This window comes from Triticum urartu, chromosome 7 (assembly GCF_003073215.2).
Source record: "Triticum urartu cultivar G1812 chromosome 7, Tu2.1, whole genome shotgun sequence".
Classification (NCBI taxonomy): domain Eukaryota; kingdom Viridiplantae; phylum Streptophyta; class Magnoliopsida; order Poales; family Poaceae; genus Triticum; species Triticum urartu.
The window spans coordinates 626,954,168-626,975,777 of record NC_053028.1 but is presented as its reverse complement, the minus strand read 5'-3'; the positions used below and the strand labels follow the sequence as shown (position 1 = coordinate 626,975,777).

At 45.8% G+C, this 21,610-nt stretch overlaps 1 protein-coding gene across 1 annotated transcript; it reads right to left on the bottom strand.

The window, feature by feature from the left end:
* Positions 1 to 431: 431 nt before the first annotated feature.
* Positions 432 to 21,171, bottom strand: LOC125519233. Its single transcript, XM_048684102.1, has 4 exons — positions 21,009 to 21,171; positions 2,974 to 3,965; positions 2,705 to 2,881; positions 432 to 2,537 (listed from the first exon to the last, which is right to left on the bottom strand). Exons 1-4 carry the CDS (start codon positions 21,169 to 21,171, stop codon positions 1,860 to 1,862), a joined length of 2,010 nt encoding a protein of 669 aa, XP_048540059.1. The 3' UTR covers positions 432 to 1,859.
* Positions 21,172 to 21,610: the final 439 nt, after the last annotated feature.

The following is a 21,610-nucleotide window of genomic DNA, read 5'->3' as shown; positions in this document are numbered from 1 at the left end:
TACAGTACAAGACATGCTACAAAGAACTTGTCCTGCAGTCATATGTTCGAGGATTTTACACAAGTGGCAGGCTAAACTGAGTTTCCAGTAGAGCACACGTAGAAAGTGACACATATTCAGAATTTCAGATTCAGACAAGTGACAGACAAGTCAACATCTGATCAAACATATCAGCAGTACATAATTTGGCACCAACTACCAAAATTAGGGTACAGTTCCCAGGATTCATGCCTGTGGAAATTCCATATTACTGTACATGTTTTAGATTTTCTACTGGCACCAGCAAAATAACTTTTAATCGGCAATGAAGATGGGCAATACTGACAGTAATACATAAGGAGAACTGAAAAATAGATAAAATTGCACCACTCGTTGTTGTACCAGCTGATTAAAGTACTGCTGTACTAAATGCAAATTGAACAGCAGAGATAGAGCACAATAAGTCTCAGCCTTCTAAATTGTTTTTGTAAGACTTTCTTGTCCACCAACAAGGCAACAGGCTAGTGTAGACACTGGGTAATCATGATATTTTTTATAAGAGTCTTAAAGAGTTAACCCGCAAAATAGAAGGCACAGACGACATACTCCATGATCCTTCATGGACTGCAGAACATAGCATCCCGCCTACCTTGCAGATTAGCTTGTTCTTTGTCTTACCTAATGATTGCCAGTTTCTGATATTTCACATTATCCGATCATAACTCCACGACAACAAAAAATCAGTAAATCTTGACGAAAGCCTCTTGCAACGGCTGGATTGCACTATCATCAGGCTCGCCGAGAACTATGTGAGCATTTGGTGAGGCCTTTCTGAGAGACCATAGTGTTTTCTTTCAAGAAAATGGCAAGTATTCGTATGTTCCTTCTGGAGCTCTTCTAGGTGATTAATCTTGAGAGTAAATAGTGTCAGTTGCTTGAGACTAGTAGACCTTTTCACCACAAGGCTTACAGCTGCATCTCATTGTCGCGCCCCATGAAATTCATCATATTGAGCAACATAAAGTTCTCAAAGCCATCGTGATCCTCTAGTGTCTCTCCCTCTGATTGCCCTCTATCAAATAGCTCTTCCATTGACCCCTGTTCCTCTAACCCCTGTTTCTGTAATTGCTTTTCCTCAGGAGGCTCCCCCCCTGACAACTCCTCTAGTTCATTTCCCTCTGACAGCTCCCTCTAGTTCATCTCCCTCTGTCAGCTCTTCCTCTAGCTCATCTTCCTCCAGAGCATCTGCGCTCTTCCTCTAGCGTATCTTTCTCCAGTTCTGCTCCTTCTGACAAGTCTTCACCCAGCTCATCTTCCTCCGGTACCTCTTCCTATGATAACTCTTGCATTGACCCATTTTCCTCTGATTCTAGGTAGTACATAATTTGGCCTCAGCTAACACCATTAGGGTACAGTTTCCAGGATTGATGCCTGTTGAAACTCCATATAACTGTACATGTTTATGTTCTTCTCTTGATACCAGGAAAAGAACTTTAATCAGTAATAAAGATGGCAATAATGACAAATGAAAAACAAATGCAACACTCGTACCAACTGATTGAACTACTGCGGTACTAATGCGAATTGACGAGCACAAAGATAGAGCGTAACAAGTCTCAGCTTTCTACAGTGTTTTTGCAGGACTTTCTTATCCAACAACAAGGCAACAGGCCAATGTAGATACTGGGTAATCATGGTATTTTTTATAGTCTTAAGGATCTAAGGATATAAGGCCCAGACAACATACTCCATGATCCTTCATGGACTAGAGAACACAGCATCCTGCCTACCTTGCAGATTAGCTTGTTCTTTGTCTTACCTAATGGTTGCTAGTTTCTGATATTTCACATTATCCGATCATAACTCCACAACAACAAAAATCAGTAAATCTTGACTAAAGCCTCATGCAACGGCTGGACTGCACTATCATCAGGCTCGCTGAGAACTATCTGAGCATTTGGCGAGGCCCTTCTGAGAGAAAATAGTTTTCTTTCAAGCAAATGGGAAGTATTCATATGATCCTTGTGGAGCTCTTCTGGGTGATTAATCTTGGGAGTAAATAGTATCAGTTGCTTGAGACTAGTAGCCTTCTTCAACACAAGGCTTACTAGCTGCATCTCATTGTCGCGTCCCATGAAATTCATCATTTTGAGCAACATAAGGTTCTCAAAGACATCGCCGTGCTCTAGTGTCTCTTCCTCTGATTGCCCTCCATCAGATTGCTCTTCCATTGACCCCTGTTTCTGTGATTGCTTTTCCTCAGGTGGCTCTCCCCCTGACAACTCTTCCACTAGTTCATTTCCCTCTGAAAGCTCTTCCTCTAGTTCTTCTCCCTCTGACAACTCTTCCTCTATCTCATCTTCCTCCAGGGCATCTCCCTCTGACAGCTGTTCCTCTAGCCCATCTTTCTCTGTTGCTTCTCCTTCTGACAAGTCGTCATCCAGCTCACCTTCCCCATGTGCCTCTTGGTATGATAGCTCTCCCATTGATCCAAATTCCTCTGACTCTGATCCTGATGGTTCATCCTCTGGCTCATATGGATAATTGATTGTCGGAAGCTGCAAGGGGGTGTAGTAAGCATTCAAAATAAGTAAGAATGTCAAGCGCAAGCAACAATACAATGACTAATAACTGAATGCATTTGTCAAGGTCACAAGACAAAAAAATTTAACAGTTCATCAACAAAGGTTATCAGGCAATGGAATATATAACAGCTAGTGTTCACCTGCACAAATAGCCTCTCCAAACGAGGGCCACAGCATGCCACAAGGAAAGAGTAAATGTCGTTCATGTTGTTGATCTCCACTTCGAACATCAGTAGCTGAAGCTCTCTCAAATTCAGCAATTTGCATGGTGCAGCGCCTGTGGCAGCTAATCTGGCACGAGCTTTGGCAGACAGTCTCTGCAAAGCATAGCAATGAAGAAGGTTATCCGTAAGACAGTAAGTGAGTATTGGGATCAACCGGATGGCATGAAATGCAGAGAGCGACGAACCCGTAGGATACTGCTGCAGAGGGTAAGCACGGTGAGGTTGGACAGACTGGTTAGTAGTTGAAGCCAGTTTCTGCGCAGCTCGCAAGCGTGAGCCTCCTGTCCATAAAACCGGATTCTGGTGCCTGACAAGCGTCGCCGGCGGTTAGATGCTCCGAAGCAGATGTAAAGGTCAGCAAGACTAGTGATGGTGGCCGGGATGCTGTAGGCGGGCATGTAGGCACCGCTGTAGCGGAATGAGCGCAGACCGGATGCCTCATCGGCCAAAACAACGTCGGTGCACGGATCGCACTCTGCAACGGTGAGGCTACTCAGGTGCGCCCCGGCCGCCGCGACGCTGACGGAGTCGAGGCCTTCGCAGTAGCGCAAATCGAGGGTGTGGAGGAGGGGGCACGCGGCGACCAGGCTGCTGACTGTGTCGTCGGAGATGTGGACGCAGCGGAGGTGGATGACCTCGAGAGCGGTGAACCGGTGGGAGCGGGCGGAGAAGGAGTCGGGGAGGTCGACGCTGATGTAGCGGAACGAGAGGCGGGCGAGGTGGGGGTCACCCAGCGGGAGCCGGAACTTGTAGAAGCGGGCGAAGAAGTGGTGCACGCGGTGGACGTGCAGGTCCTCGACGGCGCAGGCGATGGCGAGGTCGAGGCAGCGGCGGAAGTGCTCGGCCTTGAACGCGCCGATGCCGAAGGAGAGGGCGAACCGCTGGAGGCGCCGCCACCCGCGCCGCTCTAGGGTTTCGAGGAGCGGGTGCGGGGAGTCGCCGATGCCGAGGCGGAAGTCGAGGGAGGAGGGCGCCGGCCAGCGGTGCGTCCAGAGGGAGCGCCACCGGGTGGAGAGCGCGCCCGTGCGGATGGCGGATTTGAGCGGGAGCAGGCAGAGGACGTGCAGCCGCAGCGCCTCCGGCAGCTCCGAGATGCGGTCCTCTGCCGCCTCCGCGCCTGCTTCTACTTCCTCGTCCTTCCGCCGCCGCCGCCATTCCTCCCGTTTACCGCCGACGGCTCACCGCTCCGTCGGACCTCCGGTTAACGCTCTCTTTGTTTTGGGCCAAAAACCTCCGATGGACCGGCCCAAAACACTTCCGCGGTAGGAGGAATTTAGCACATACTCCCTCCGTCCGAAAAAACTTGTTCCAAACTTATTTCTTAGATGGATGTATCTAGCACTAATTTGATACTAGATACATTCATTTAAAGGACAAATTTTCTCAAATGAAGGGAACTCAACTTTGTACTATTTTTAATACAAAGTTAGTAAAATGTTGGGTCATCTATTTTTCAAATGATGGGTTTGGGGATAATATATTTTTCAACAAAAAAACTAAAAACAAAAATGAAGTTTGTACCGCTAAAAAATAAAAATAAAAATGAAGTTTGTACCGCCAAAAAAAATGAAGTTTGTGGGGGCATATTTATGCATGAAAAATCAATGAGTTTTTTTTTTGCGGTGGAAAAAAAGCAATGAGTTTTTTGGAAGACGATATTCATCGAAATGAATTTACATTGGTGACAGGCTACAATGGATCTACAGTCCAACACATGTATAAAGGGTCCCTTCGGAAACATCCCATCCTATGATATAAAGGGGCGCATATTTTGAATCCATATATACGCGAGGATGACATGCACAAATTTGGAAAACACATGTATTAAAGGGGCTCATATTTAGAATCCATACAGAGAAAGACAGACAAATTAACATCTAACAAAAGATTTGCGTGGCATGTTTTCCAAGATTCCATGACGGTTGAACTCCATATTGTTGTGTGCGATTAATTCTTCTCTAGACTTCAGGGCAAGAGTAAAAAAAATTGCGGAAAAAACTTTCAATCTATTCATTTTCAATCATGGTAGTACAACGAACACTAGAAATAATAAAAATTACATCAAGATCCGTAGACCACCTAGTGACGATTACAAGCACTGAAGCGAGTCGAAGGCGCGCCGCTATCATCGCCCCTCCATCGCCGAAGTCGGGCAAACGTTGTTGTAGTAGACAGTCGGAAAGTCGTTGTGCTAAGGCCCCATAGAACCAACGCACCAAAACAGCAATTGCCGCAGATGAAGAGTGTAGATCAAAAGGATCCAGCCTGAAGACATACGAACGAAGACGAACGACAAAGAGATCCGAGCAAATCCACCAAAGATAGATCTGCCGGAGACACACCTCCACATGCCCACTGATGATGCTAGATGCATCACCGGAATGGGGGCTAAGCAGGACACAAACCCTAACAAAGCTCGAAAAAAGATCTAAAAACGGAGCCCTGCCACCGGCAAGAGCCGAGATCCACTCTATCTCCATGGCCCTAAGGCCACCGAAGACGGGACGGACCGGCACCGGCGCCGGCGGGAGGCAGAGAACCCTACCTTTTTGAAGGCGGCGGCTGGCTAGGAAGACCGTAGGGCAAGAGCAATTTAGTATCTGTAAGTGCATCTAGTGCCCCCCTAGTTGGTTTTGGAGTATTGACGACAAACCTAGTTGAGGGACTAATGTGTTTGTGAGAATTGCAGGATAACACAGGTAGAAGTCCCATTGATTCGGTTTTACTACCAGAGATGACCACTAAAACTGTATGAAGACATTGAAGTCAAAGGTGGTATATGAAGATATTCACATTGAAGACTATGACAAGAGAAGACACTATATGAAGCTTATGGAGCTCGAAGACTTAGATCTTTCGTAGTTCTTTTTCTTTTGTGTTGAGTCATAGGAACCAGCGTACTGTTAAGTGGGGTCCAAGAGAACTAGTCAGAATGACTGAAGTGATGCCTAAACCAAAAACCTATGTCTTCGAGTGAAGACTATGAGAGCGAATCTTGTCGAGAGTCGGACAAGTCAGCTTTGCTTGTAGCCCAAGTAAAGTTACCGTGTGAGTTTAAAATCTGACCCTTGGGACACGTGTCAGTTCCTTAGTGACCCAGGGTCATTTCGGACAAATCAGGTCGGGTTGCCAAGTGGCTATAAATAGCCCACCCTTACAACCATAAACGGTTGGCTGCTCAGATTGAAAGTACGGCTTTTGTCGTTTGAGAGCAACCCACCTTGAAGCCTTTGAGAGAGAATTCCTTGCGAGGATAAAGCCCTAACCACCAGAGCCAGGGAGAATTGGGCATCACTTAAGTCTTCTTGTCTGTGTGATCTGAAGACTTATTACACTTGAGGACTGTGCATCCTCCAGCCGGTTAGGCGTCGCGTTCTGAGCATCCAAGAGACATTGTGGATTGCCAGTGAACGAAGTCTGTGAAGGTTTGGGAGTCTACCTTGAAGACTTACCAGAGTGATTGGGTGAGGTCTATGTGACCTTAGCTCAAGGAGAATACGGTGAGGACTGGGTGTCCTGAGCTGCGTGTTCAGGACTGGGTGTCCGGGACTGTGTGTCCTAAGGTTTAAATACCTAGCCGCTCCAACCAGACGTACAGTTGTCATAGCAACTGGAACTGGTTCAACAAATCATTGTCTTCAACGAGTCACTGGTTTCATCTTCACTTCACTTTACTTACTGTTACTCCTTGTGAAGTCATTGTATGTTTGCTCTATCATTTATCTTCACTGAGTGACTGCGTGTTCTGTTTGGCTTCACAATATCTTCCTACCTGATCCTTACTACCTAGCTGCTATTAGTCTTTGTGCTTTCACTTCATTGAATACTTGACTATGGTTTGCCTAGTGTAGTCTACCTTCCGCTGCATGGTAATAGGTTCAATTTTATCGTTTGTCTTCAAAACTCTCATGTTCTGAAGACTTTCATAAAAATCGCCTATTCACCCCCCCCCCTCTAGTCGATATAACGCACTTTCAATTGGTATTAGAGCAAGGTGCTCCCTTGTTCTGTGTGATTCGGTTTAACCACCTGGAGTTTTAGCTATGTCGACTGCAGGGATAATTAAAAGCCTCTGCTGTGTGCCCCGTCTTCGATGGAACTGAATATCCCTACTGGAAGAATAAGATGCGCATGCATCTTGAAGCCATTGACGTCGACCTATGGTATGTCGTCGAGAACGGCGTTCCCAAGGCTGGAGAAGGTGTCACTGCTGCTGATGTCAAGAAATTCGTTCAACTGGACTCTACTGCCAAGAATATCATCTGTGGTCATCTGACCAAAGGACAGTATGGCCATGTGAGTGCTTTGAAGACATCCAAGCTGGTCTGGGACTGGCTCTCCAAGGTCAATGAAGGCATCTCAACCCAGAGAGATCAGAGAATCAGTGTCCTTCGCAACCTCTTCAACCGCTTCAAGCGAAATGACAATGAGAATGTCCAGCACACATTTGACCGACTCACTGACATCACAAATGAGCTTCAAGCCCTCGGCGCCACTGAGATTACCAAACACGAAGTCATCAAGACGCTGCTGAGATCACTTGATAGTTCGTTTGACATCCTGACCCTGATGATTCAAGAACGTCCTGATTTCAAGACACTCGATCCGTCTGACATACTTGAGAGGCTCAACACACATGAGTTTCAGCTTTCGGAGAAAAGAGATATCTACGGTCCAAACTATGGGCGAGCTCGTGCCTTGAAGGCAAAAACTGTCTCCTCATCTGAAGAAGAATCTGACAGCAGTTCTGATGATCCTGAAGACATTGGAAGGGAACTTGCTATGCTTGTCAAGAAGTTCCAAAAATTCACCAAGAAGAAAGGCTTCAGAAAGTCTTCCCGATCAAGTTCAAGGAATGATGAAGCTCCTGCTCATGACTGCAAGAGGAAAACATGTCACAAGTGCAAGAAACTTGGCCACTTCATCTCTGAGTGTCCACAGTGAGACAATGAGAACAAAAAGAAGAAGAAGAGCAAGGAATATGACTCTGACGACAAGAAGAAGAAGAAGAAGAAGAAATACTCAAAGTCTTCTTCCAAGTCTTCCTCAAAGTCTTCATCACACAAGAAAAGCTCATCTGGCAAGGCACGTGCGTTTGTTGGCAAGGAAATGGATTCAGAGGAGGAGTCTGCTTCTGAGGAGGCGGAGGTGGAGTCTGAGGAGGAATCCGACTCAGGCGTCGCAAGTCTGGCTACAGCATACGTTGCCAAGTCCATCTTCAACACTGAAGACAATAACTTCATCACCGACACCGATGCAAATGACAAGGACTACTCCGCTCCTACCTACTGCTTCATGGCACGCGGTGCCAAGGTAAACACACGCACTACTCACTATCAAACATCTAGTGACGATGACTCTGATTGTGGTTCAAAACATAGCTACAAAACACTTGCTAAAATTGCAACTGAACAACAGAAAGCTATGGAACATATTCAAAAACTATTAGACAGAAGCGATGATCTATTAGGTGCTGAAATGACTCGATCGGAATCCTTAATTGAAGACATAAAAAATCTTCATGTTAAGTATCAGGAGCTTGAAAGTCGTCATGAAACTCTCTCAACAACTCATGAAAAGCTTTCCTATGATTATCTTCAAAGGAAGCAGGATCTTGAGAAATTGAGAGCGGTTCATGAAGATCTTCAAACGGAAAACGAGTCACTTCGCGCCAAACAGATCAGTCCCGCTCAGGAAGGATTTGAACCACCATGTCTTAAATGCATTGAGCGTGATAATGCTACTTCTGTTGCTGAATGTTCTACTGCTACTGCTGTTGCAATATCTTTAACTGATGATGTGGTAACTAACCCCTCTGCTGAGGATACCACCGCTATTGCTGATGAGAATGATAGGTTGAAGACATTGCTTGAAACGGGGATGTACAAAAGTCTTCAAGGACATCAGACACTATGTGATGTTCTCAAAAAGCAGATTCTGAACCGAAACCCTAGGAAAGAGGGCGTTGGGTTCGTAAGGAAAATGAATGCAGATGGCTCTTACTGGAAACCTGAGCAGTACCCCAAAACCATGTGGGTTGCTGCAAAGGAACCTTCAGCAGATCCATCCAATCTAACTGGCTTCACTTGTGCTAACTCCATTATCATTGATGAATCCTTTGATGCAAACTATATACTGTTTAAGAATCAAAATGGTGAAGTGTTTGCCAGGTACATTGGTACTAACTGCAGGAATGGACCGCCTATGAAGAAGATCTGGGTTCCGAAAAGGTGTCTGGAAAATCTTCCTGTGAATGTCTTCATGACACCTCACGTGAAGAAGACAAACCTCAGACCAAAGGCTTCATACGGTCCAAAGGCTTCATACAGACAGAGGACTCACCTGAGTCGCACTAACGCAAATGTTTTGCAGGGAAACCATACTCAGGCATATGAATATGAGAGCAGTTCATCAAACCGCCATGTTCATAAGACCAAGAACTATTCTGCTTATTCTTATGAGTACTATTGTCCGCCTGCAAGACTGTTTGCTAGGGCTTCAAAGCCAAAATTCTCAGATGCTGCACTTAGACTTATTGCTTCTAAGCCACCCTTGAAGATGTGGGTGGCTAAGAAAGCTTAACTCTCTTTTGCAGGGAAAGGTCTCCAGCAGAAAACCAAAATCGTCTGACGCTATTGCTGGGGACCTTAAACATCTTGTAGGGCGCAAGATCAAATGCCCAAATGGTCTTACTATGTACTTCGTACCTGAATCGCTTGCTACTCTCCCTATTAGTCCTAACCTAGATCTAAGCTTTCATAACCCACTGGTTCGTCAAATGTTTTTGCTTCACAATGCTCTTGGTGAAGCCTATCCCCCTAACTGCACTGTAGAGTACGACACCAGCGTCTTCAGAATGGATTATTGACAGCGGGTGTACAAATCACATGACTGGTAAAAGAAGTCTTCTTATGGACTCAACCTTACGTCCATCCGACAAGAGCCACATCACATTTGCTGACACTGGTAAAAGTAAGGTGTTGGGTCTAGGTAGAGTTGCAATCTCAAGGGATCAACACATGGATAAAGTCATGCTTGTTGAATCCCTTGGCTTCAACTTAATGTCTATCTCAATGCTTTGCGATTTGAACATGATCGTAATGTTTGGAAAATATCGTTGCCTTGTACTAATGGAATCTGACAAGTCTCTAGTGTTTGAAGGGTATCGAAAAGATGATTTGTACGTGGTAGACTTCTCAGCAGGACCACAGCTTGCAGTATGTCTTCTAGCAAAGGCTTCAGAATGCTGACTCTGGCATCGGAGGCTAGGGCATGCTGGCATGAGGAACCTCCACACCCTTGCAAAGAAGAAGCATGTCATAGGCATCGAGGGCATCAAGTTCAAGAAAGATCACTTATGCGGTGCTTGTGAAGCAGGAAAGATGACGAGGGCCAAACATCCCTCGAAGACAATCATGACAACAACTCGACCCTTCGAACTGCTCCACATGGATCTTTTCGGTCCCACTCATTACTCAACTCTTACTACTACTGCTTGTCTCTATGGCTTTGTCATTGTTGATGATTATTCTAGATATACTTGGGTGCACATAATCCTTTACAAGACTGAAGTGCAGGATGTCTTCAGACGCTTCGCCAATCGAGCTATGAACAATTATGGCGCTAAGATAAATCACATCAGAAGTGACAATGGCACTGAATTCAAGAACACTGGCCTTGATACATATCTTGATACCTTGGGCATCACACATGAATTCTCAGCCCCGTACACGCCACAGCAGAATGGTGTCGTCGAACGCAAGAACAGAACACTAATTGAGATGGCCAGAACGATGCTAGATGAATACAAGACCCCAAGAAAATTCTGGCCCGAAGCCATTGATACTGCATGCCATACAATCAATCGTGTTTATCTTCACAAGCTACTGAACAAGACATCTTATGAGCTCCTTACTGGCAAGAAGCCAAATGTCAGTTATTTCAGAGTATTTGGCGCAAGGTGCTGGATCAAGGACCCACATCACACCTCAAAGTTTGCACCAAAAGCACATGAGGGTTTTATGCTTGGATATGGAAAGGATTCACACTCCTACAGAGTCTTCAATCTTTTTCATTACAAAGTGGTTGAAACAGTGGATGTGCGGTTCGATGAGACCAACGGTTCACAAAGAGAGCAACTGCCAAATGTGCTAGATGAAGTTCCATCCAGTGAATCAATCAAGCTAATGGGAACTGGAGAAATTATACCTTCTGAAGCTCATCCTGAGGAAGAACTTATCATTTCAGCACCTGATCAACATGAAGACAATGCTCAGCCTGAAGACATTCCTTCCAACAACGACAATGAACAGCAAGAGCAAAGTCTTCGCCCTGTACACCCTCGCGTTGCCAATGAAGTGCAGATTGAAAGAATAATTGATAGCATCAATGCACCTGGTCCACTCACTCGTTCAAGGGCAACTCAGCTAGCAAATTTCTATGGGCACTTCGCATTCGTCTCAATAGCAGAACCCAAAAAAGTTGAAGAAGCCTTCATGGAACTTGAATGGATTCAAGCTATGCAAGAAGAGCTTCAACAGTTTGAGCTGAATAATGTATGGGAACTGGTTAAGCGTCCTGATCCACGGAAGCACAATATAATAGGCACTAAATGGTATACCGCAACAAGCAAGATGAGCATGGTCAAGTTGTCAAAAACAAAGCTCGTCTCGTTGCTCAAGGATATACTCAAGTGGAAGGCATTGACTTCGATGAAACATTTGCTCTTGTGGCTAGACTTGAAGCCATACGCATACTGCTGGCCTATGCAAATCATCATAACATACTTCTATATCAAATGGATGTGAAGAGTGCCTTTCTCAATGGCAAGATTGAAGAAGAAGTGTATGTTGCACAACCGCCTGGCTTTGAAGATCCAAAACATCCTGACATGGTATAGAAGCTCAACAAGGCACTGTATGGCCTCAAACAAGCCCCTCGGGCCTGGTATGACACACTCAAATACTTCCTGAAGAGCAAAGGCTTCATACCTGGTTCCCTAGACCCCCACTCTTTTCACGAAGACATATGATGGTGAACTGTTTGTGTGCCAAATATATGTGGATGACATTATCTTCGGCTGCACCAATCAGAAGTACAGTGAAGAGTTTGGATATATGATGCAAGAGCAATATCAGATGTCTATGATGGGAGAGCTAAAGTTCTTCCTCGGTCTTCAAATACGACAACAACGCAATGGCATCTTCATATCTCAAGAGAAGTATCTCAAAGATTGCCTGAAGAAGTTCGGGATGCAAGACTGCAAAGGCTTCACAACACCAATGCCAGCCAAATATCATCTGGGTCCTAACAAAAATGGTATAGAGTTCGATCAAAAGGTATACCGCTCCATGATTGGTTCTTTACTTTATCTATGTGCATCTAGGCCAGATATTATGCTTAGTGTTTGCATGTGTGCTCGATTTCAAGCGGCACCAAAGGAGTCGCATCACTTAGCTGTGAAGCGAATTCTTCGATATTTGGCTCACACCCCAACTCTAAGATTATGGTATCCAAAGGGCTCAGAGTTTGATCTGGTTGGATTCTCGGATGCTGATTATGCTGGTGACAAAGTTGATCGCAAGTCTACATCAGGCACATGTCACTTTCTGGGACGATCACTTGTATGTTGGTCTTCAAAGAAGCAGAACTATGTATCTCTCTCCACTGCTGAATCTGAATACATTGCTACTGGATCTTGCTGCGCTCAACTTCTGTGGATGAAGTAAACACTCAAGGACTATGGCATTCATCTGAAGCAAGTGCCACTTTACTGCGACAACGAAAGCGCCATCAAGATTGCCAACAATCCAGTTCAGCACTCGAAGACAAAGCACATTGAAATTCGTCATCACTTTCTCAGAGATCATGTTGTGAAGGAAGACATTGATATCATACACGTCAACACTGAAGAGCAATTGGCAGATATCTTCACCAAGCCCTTGGATGAGAAGAGGTTTTGCAAGTTACGGTGTGAGCTAAATATCCTGGAATCCTCAAATGTCCTGTGATCAGGCACACATCCTAACCCTTATGCATATTGATGACTTAGATGTGCAACGCACAAAGTAAAGTATATCTTCAATCAATGAAGACATACATTCTAAGTGTGAATACATTAATGTGGAATCTGACTTCGGAGCGCCACGATAATTGTGCGCCGTGTCTGGGTCTAATACTTCCTATACGGTGGGTAACGCCACCACCAAACGTTCTATTTTGAAGTGTTTCACTCATGGCGTTACCTTGGAATGTCTTCACATTTGGTTTGGCTTCGATCTCAACATATTTTCATGATTATTTTCACTATGTTGATTATAGATATATATATATATATACTAGTGTTCTGTCCTCTACAGCATTCATTTATAGCTATGTCTTCGTGTTGAATCTTTTGAACTAAGTGAATGTGATCGGACCCTAACCTTTCTATGCTTTCTATCTCAAACTCTATCTCTCCAAGTCATATGCATTCTATTGAAACTGTCGAATGTCTTCTCTGCGTCCTTGTCAGCAGAAGATACAGAGACAACCATTAAGTTCGTTTTCAATGCTCATTCCTCCACATGAAATCCGGAGAAGTAGGAACGACCACCCGACAATCCAGGCGTGCGTGGGACGTGGAACAAACCTCAAAATTCCGCATAATGGCCACGTGTTCTTCAGATGCGAATCGCCAGGGGCACCTGTGTAATAGCACAGTGCCGCCCCTGTGCCTATAAATACACACTCACAACGGTCATTATCTCTTCTTCCACCCTCGCACGAACCCTAGCGCCACCGCTAGCTCTCGACGACGCTGGCTACGAAGCGCTTCGCTGCCGCAACCTCTCCGACGCCGTCTTCACGCCGACCGCGGACATCGTCCTCTCCGCCGTCGCCGTAGGTGTCCTCCGTCGCCAAGTTAGGGCACGGAAGAGTGAACTGCTCGGCCTCATCTCCCACTCCGTCTAGCAGTTCTCAGTGTGGTAAATAAAACTCCCTTTTTTTACAGCACCGTTGATCCTATTGACCTGTCACTTTCTACCACAAGCAGTTTCTGTTCACACAAGCTAGATCTCTCTCATACTGCATCTCATAACATGCCTAGTATATTCACTTGTGCTTCACAAAGTAGTTAGATTCCTCACTTGTACTGATCTGTGGATTCGTACAAATCTGGAACCAACTTCTTATCTATGAGTGAATGTTTTCGCACGATGAGGTCAATATCTTCTAAACAGATTTATCTTCAAAATCTTCTGAGAATGCATATGACCTCTTCCCCTTCCCTCACACCTTAATGCTGTCACAGGTACATGTCCGTGGGAGAATCCTTTGGTTCTCATAGTCTGCATTCATTTGCAGAATTCTTACAGCATCACATAAATTCTCCCGAAGCCAGTTCCTGTTGGTCTAGCAAACGAAAACCTTTGAAGCCTTTGAACGTCTTGAAGCCTTTCAAGTTAAAGTTTATGGCTTCAGAGAAAGCAACAAGGAAGGGTGGCAGAAAGCGTCATGGTGAGACCTCCAGAGATCTGCCAGATGAACTCTCAGAAATGTACAAGACAGATCCTGAAGAGGATTACAGTCAGCGCAAGACCCGAATCCAATGGATTCGAAGATATTGGGCAGAACAATGGTTCAAATACAGATTTGTGACACAGGAGTATGCTGAGAAAAACGCCATCAAGAGACCGTGGGGAGACATCCTATTCAAGAATCTTCTACCCAGGTCCAGAGATGAAGCCATTGCTCAAGGCTTCTATCCATGCATGGTCCGTGGACCACAGCCTGCTGATGCACACTCGTCGTCACTGTTATGGTGTCGTGACGACAATCTGTTCAAGCGCAACTTACAGTTTGCTCAAAACTCGGCGAAGCAGAACAAGAAGACTTTTGGGTTAGACTTCAACCCTGGTCCCTCATCTCCAAGGGCAGATGGCACACGACACGCAGAACCCAATGTCATTGGTCCTTTCACCAACCTTGAAGGCCTCATCACCTACATCTTGGTTTAAGGGACTGCAGTGAATGAGCCTGCAGCTGACACTGAGTCTGATGACGTGCCTGCAGTACCGAAGCCAAAGCAGTTGAAGAAGTCAAAAGCTTCAAAGCCGGCCCCTTCACCAAAAATCTCAAGGGCGAAGCCATTGGCAACTGCACCTCCTGAAGACAGTGTGTAGTCTGAAGACTTATCACGCGTCTCCAAGCCCCAGAAGGCCAAGATGCTTCTGTCTCACACTGACAATGAGCTAACAGCTGCTGCCATTCTGCGCAACGACGACATTGATCTGTCAAGTGATGAAGATCTTGCAGATGACGCTCTTGAGCAACTCATCAAGAGCAAAGAAGAAGCAGAAATCTTCAATGATCTGCCTCTCTTTGATGTCACCATCATCCACAACTTCATTGACGAGTGGTTTGACACGCCAAACATCAGCTTTGAAGATCTGCAGCTATCCATTGGCCTCAGTGTCACCTTCCAAGGCGCCATTGCTTCAGAACTTGCTATTGCCCAGCGCATTGTTGAACTGAAGTAGAAGATTGACTATGAAAAGGCTCAGTTCAAGAAGCATATGGCCAAGCTCAGCGTGCAAGAAGTGAAGAACTTCAAGACAATGATGCACGTGCTCAAGGAAGCCTTTGTGAAGAAGCGTGCAGAAGCTCAGGGTTCGCGTGAGCGCATGAAGACTCTGGCTGACAGATGTGTGCAAGCCTATAATGAGGCTGAGAAGCGCAAGGCACTTGGGTGTCCTGGCATCGACCCCAGGATGGCCGCAAAGAAGAAGAAGAAGAAGCCCGCTACGGCTGAAACTGATGCACCACGGCAAGAAGCAGTTCCGATTGTCTTCCCAACTAGACTGACTGGCTCGAAGCCAAAAGGCCGGTCAATAGCTTCAGAGCTCAAGAAGATAAGGACTGCTGAGGCTGAAGCCAGGAAGAGGAAACACTCTGAAGCCTCTCCTACTGCCCCCACCAAGAAAAAGAGAAAGACCAAGAAAGCTCGGGCTGCTCCCACAGAGCCCTTGATAGTTGAACCCATTTCTATGGTTCATCCTGACGCAGAACGTCAACTGACAGTTCATGAGCCTGCTTCCACAGAGGCTCCTGAAGCTGAAGACATTCCAGCAGCTGATCCCATCGCTGCTGAAGACATTGGTCATCATGACAATGTAGAAGATGATGCAGTCCTTCCTTAGTTTGAAAACAGCGAACTCATCAGCATTGGTCGTCCACTGACGCCAATTGCACAGAATGCTTCATGGGCGGATCGCACACAAGAGGAAGAAGACTATGAGGCCCAGCCCACTCCAACTCCACAGGCGTCGTCTGCGTTCCGCAGGCTTCGCAAAGGTCCAAGGCCTCAAGTCTCTGCTGAAGACATTCCGGCTGCATCAGCCGCAGAAGAAGGAGTCCCACAAGATCCCACTCCCCTGTCCCACCAAGAAGCAGTTCTCCAGGAGAATGTGCTTGTGACCGACCCTCCAGCTAGTCAAGTGGAGGATGAAAATCGTGAGCCCGCCACAACCACCAATGAAGCTAATGTGGAGCCCTCCCCAGCAAAAGCTTCAGAAGACAGCGAAGCCACTGATCCCGCCACTTTTGTTCCTGAGTCTGCTGCCGGTCCCCAATTCAACTATCATGTTGAGCACAGGCCTCGGGTCCAGAAGCCAATCCCAAGACTGCCAAGGTTTCCAGGTCCTGCATCAGCACCTGGCTCCTTCAACATCAATGACTTCAGGGCAGACAACACGTTCTTCAATAGCTCCAGGAACCCCTACTCAAGGGAAAGGATACCATCTGATCGGTTCTAGAGCTATCCTCAGCGAAGTTATTACTCTTGCATTCTTTACAACCAAGTTCGCATCTTCTCACACAAGCGCCTTGATGTTGAAGCTATAGCTGGTCTGCCCTGTCTAGAAGAAGCGTTGGATTGCTTCAAGCAAGTGGGTCTGCTGCAGTTTGTTACTGATGAAGAGCATTGGAATGAAGAGCTGCTGCTACAATTCTATGCCACACTTCACATCAAAGGGTACAGCAGAGATCCGAAGACTTGGGTCCTGGAGTGGATGACTGGCAACGTTCATCACGAAGCAAATGCATTTGACATCATTGAACTCACTGGCTTGCCCACTCCTGGCGATCTCTTCGAGCAAGGCTGTCAGCTGCATGCTGAAGCTATTGAGAGCATTTTTCAGCGGCCAGAACCTGATATGAGTCAAATGCTAAGCATGATGAAGCCATTGCCCCAAGATGCTGCTTATCCCACAGAGTTCTTCATTGAAGAACTTGAGTACCTGCCCAGAACCATCTATCACATCATCAGGCGAACTCTCTGGCCTATCAAAGGGCACTCTCTAAATGCCAGCTTCAGGGTGCAATGAAGACTTTGGTCTTCTATATACTTCACGGCAAATGCTTCAATGCACAGGACTTCTTCATACGCCAACTTGCTGCATCAGGCATTGATCTGTTTGGTTTGAAGTTCTACGCCCCTTGGGTCATGCGGCTGATCAAGCTACACTCCGCCATCTCGTATCAGCCCTCAGCCCACAACCATCGGATCTTCTTGCCTGACGTGGACATGTCTACTGAAGCCATATATTCTGAGCCTGCCAAGCAATCTCTAAGTCTTCAGAATGCAGACCATCAGAGTTTTACTCAGAACATTGAAGGCGTTGAAACAGTTTCTCGGGTGTATCCTTTGGCTGGCACTACACGTGCACCACACCCTGCTTCCACTGAAGCCACTGACAGTGCCACTGCTCCAAGACCCAAGAAGCGCACTCGTGTTCTCAACGACCGAGAGCTTCTTATGGCTCTACATCAGAAACAGGATAGGCATCATGACTGGCTGAAGCGTCAGATGAAAAGCCTCTTAGTGGATGTTAATCGCACTCGAAATCTTTCCACCAAGAATGCTTTCGTTGCCCATGAAACCTGTCGCCGCACATGGAAAGGGTTCACGATGATGTGTTCTGAAGCTGATCTTCAAGAGGATGGCTTCTCTGAGAGATTCAAGTTTGACTCCGCACCTCCTCGAAGGGCTGTGCTGCTAGGAACTCCATCCCTTGAAGACTCTGAGTTCTCTTCCTCTGCTGCCACAGTGACTGCCAGAATTATTAAGGAAGAAGACGATGCTACTTCACCGCCACCTCCTTCAGCACCTCCAAGCTCTTCTGCACCGCCAAACAACACCAACAACCCTACTACTTCACCTACTCCTCATGAGAACGAGTAGAGGCTCTATGTCTTCAAACCTTTTTGGTCATTACTGACAAAAGGGGGAGAAGCATATGAGATTGATAGTCTTCAAGCGGGTCCATATGGGTGGGTGCTTTATATTTTGCTTCGTGCTTACAACTCTCGTTTTTGCTACATTTGGTTCTTATGAGTTGTAACACTTAAACTAGATGGTCGTCTGCTACTTATTTGCCACCTTGTTTTGTGAAGATAAATTCCGCATGTGCCATGATAAATTCCGCACTTAGCTCATTCTGCAGACGTCCATTTTCCATTATGCATGTCATTATCTTCATATACTTTCACATGCTTAGTGGATTGTCATCATAAGTTGAAGTGGATCTCCACAAGTACAACCTGCCATGTGCATTTGCATTCCAAAAGCAAATTAACTTATATGCACATCTTCAGGGGGAGCCCTTGCAACTTATGAAGACAATTCCTTATCCTTTACAATTTCACAGATTATATTCCCGTTGAAAACTTCAACTAGTTTGTCATCAATCATCAAAAAGGGGGAGATTGTAAGTGCATCTAGTGCCACCCCTAGTTGGTTTTGGAGTATTGACGACAAACCTAGTTGAGGGACTAATGTGTTTGTGAGAATTGCAGGATAACACAGGTAGAAGTCCCTCATTGATTCGGTTTTACTACCAGAGATGACCCCTAAAACTGTATGAAGACATTGAAGTCAAAGGTGGTATATGAAGATATTCACATTGAAGACTATGACAAGAGAAGACATCGCATGAAGCCTATGAAGCTCGAAGACTCAGATCTTTCGTAGTTCTTTTTCTTCTTTATTGAGTCATAGGAACCACCATACTGTTAAGTGGGGTCCAAGAGAACCGGTCAGAATGACTGAAGTGATGCCTAAACCAAAAACCTATGTCTTCGAGTGAAGACTATGAGAGCGAATCTTGTCGAGAGTCGGACAAGTCAGCTTTGCTTGTAGCCCAAGTAAAGTTGCCGTGTGAGTTTGAAATCTGACCGTTGGGACACGTGTCAGTTCCTTAGTGACCCAGGGTAATTTCGGACAAATCAGGTCGGGTTGCCAAGTGGCTATAAATAGCCCACCCCCTACAACCATAAACGGTTGGCTGCTCAGATTGAAAGTACGGCTTTTGTCGTTTGAGAGCAACCCACCTCGAAGCCTTTGAGAGAGAATTCCTTGCGAGGATAAATCCCTAACCACCAGAGCCAGGGAGAATTGGGCATCACTTAAGTCTTCTTGTCTGTGTGATCTGAAGACTTGTTACACTTGAGGACTGTGCATCCTCCAGCCGGTTAGGCGTCGCGTTCTGAGCATCCAAGAGACATTGTGGATTGCCAGTGAACGAAGTCTGTGAAGGTTTGGGAGTCTACCTTGAAGACTTATCAGAGTGATTGGGCGAGGTCTATGTGACCTTAGCTCAAGGAGAATACGGTGAGGACTGGGTGTCCTGAGCTGCGTGTTCAGGACTGGGTGTCCGGGACTGTGTGTCCTAAGGTTTAAATACCTAGCCGCTCCAACCAGACGTACAGTTGTCACAGCAACTGGAACTGGTTCAACAAATCATTGTCTTCAACGAGTCATTGGTTTCATCTTCACTTCACTTTACTTACTGTTACTCCTTGTGAAGTCATTGTATGTTTGCTCTATCATTTGTCTTCACTGAGTGACTGCGTGTTCTGTTTGGCTTCACAATATCTTCCTACCTGATCCTTACTACCTAGCTGCTATTAGTCTTTGTGCTTTCACTTCATTGAATACTTGACTATGGTTTGCCTAGTGTAGTCTACCTTCCGCTGCATGGTAATAGATTCAATTTTATCATTTGTCTTCAAAACTCTCATGTTCTGAAGACTTTCATAAAAATCGCCTATTCACCCCCCTCTAGTCGATATAACACACTTTCAGTGTCAAAAATGGATTGAACTCTTAAATCACCAATGAGGATGGTAGAACAACAAACAAGGAATATAAAATCACTAATGAGGATGATAAATACAATATGTTGTTCCAGACTTCCTTTAGCAGCATAATAGGACAGTCCATTTCAAGTGATTGGAATTCACTGCTTGTGTCTGATGAAATGTGGATGTATGAGTTGTGTAAGCTCAGGGTGATCCATGCCTCTCATATCATTGATTGATCCACTAATAATGGTTGATGGACATGGGGATGGTATGCTTGTAGAGATCAGATTGCTTGTGGTGCTTTCCTGTCAGGTTGTGATCTCCGGCATGCAACAATGTCTACTTTTTCCCTAGCTCTAAGCCATATCTCTTTTATATCCTCCCTTTTGTTGATCTCTATGAACACAACATCCTTCATGTCCATCAATATTATTTCTAGATTTATTATCATTGAGGTAAGAGATATGAAAAATAATTTTATTGGCGTTTCCTAGCATGCTCGGGTTATAAAACCATCCATGCCTAGTCCATCAAACACAACCCTAAGTAGTGGTTTTCATTCATCTACGCTGGACTGCACCATCGCAAGCTAAACGGAGTTTGAATTGTTGGTGTCCTCTTTGGCGTCGAGATCAAGAAAGAACTAGCAGTAGTTACTTTCTAGGAAATCTTGAAGCAGAGGCTAGCCATTACCTCATCCACGTACCATCTTCGAAGGGCATGTTTCGATCTGCATCCAAGTGACATTGAAAAAAAAAATAGATTGAGATCAGGGGATTTGAAGGAGCAATGGAAATCTGTATATGAGAAGAGAGATTTTTTGAGCTGTGGAAAATGAACGTGTGCTATTTGTTCCCTTTCTCTGGACTTCTAAAGGGGGAGTTCGTATGTCGTTCGTTCGTTCGCTAGCTCCCCCTTCCCTCTCGACCGATCCACGTCGCCAGCCCCCACCAATGATTTCCCCTACCTGAAACCATGTCCCAGCCGGTTTTTCACCCGATCAAAATTTTACGACGAACCGCGCGTTGGCCCAGTAGCCCTTCTCTCTCTCGACCACGCCAAGCCCAACCCTCACGAGGCAGCCCTACAACGCAACCAGCCCCAGCCTGTTCGTCCTCTCCTCGGCGGTGCATGGCCGCCTCGAACCTTTGGACCACCGCTGCATCTGGACCAGTCCCTGCATCCTGCCAGCGCGTCGCCGGCCGCCGCCCTGCCCACGTCCTGTCAACATCTCCGATCATGCGGTTGCCCCCGCCCATGTCTTCGCCAGAGGCCACGTTGACCCCACCTCCGCCGCCAGTGGGCTGGGAAATCCTGAAATAATCCTAAAACCCTGGTGGGCTGGAGATACCACCGTCCCTCTAACCATCCAACCACAGATTGGTTCGCGCAAAGTGCCTAATTTGAAGCATGCTCGGTCAGTTCCCGCAGACATTTGAGGGGGCGGATTTACAAAGTCCGGCTGTAGATGCTCTTATTTCCTTTTTTTTTACCACATAAGGTAAGGAAAACCCCTTCCATCTTTCCATGAACAACGTATAAATAAATAGGAAAGAATCTCATCAAGAAATAAAGGGTGTGTCTAGGGCACATCTAGATGTGCTCTAGTTATTGCACATCTAAATGAGTGAATCAAGCATAAAGAGAAAAAAAAAAGAAAAAAAAATATTCACACGAATCTCAATGTAAGATCAATGA

Excerpts from the sequence above, each read along its gene's own strand:
- LOC125519233 (XM_048684102.1), bottom strand. The coding sequence starts at position 21,171 with ATGGGCGGGGGCAACCGCATGATCGGAGATGTTGACAGGACGTGGGCA. Across the intron at positions 3,966-21,008 it reads GGACGAACAGGCTGGGGCTG|CCGTCGGCGGTAAACGGGAG; the intron begins GTTGCGTTGTAG and ends CGGAGCGGTGAG. Across the intron at positions 2,882-2,973 it reads TCTGCAGCAGTATCCTACGG|AGACTGTCTGCCAAAGCTCG; the intron begins GTTCGTCGCTCT and ends TATGCTTTGCAG.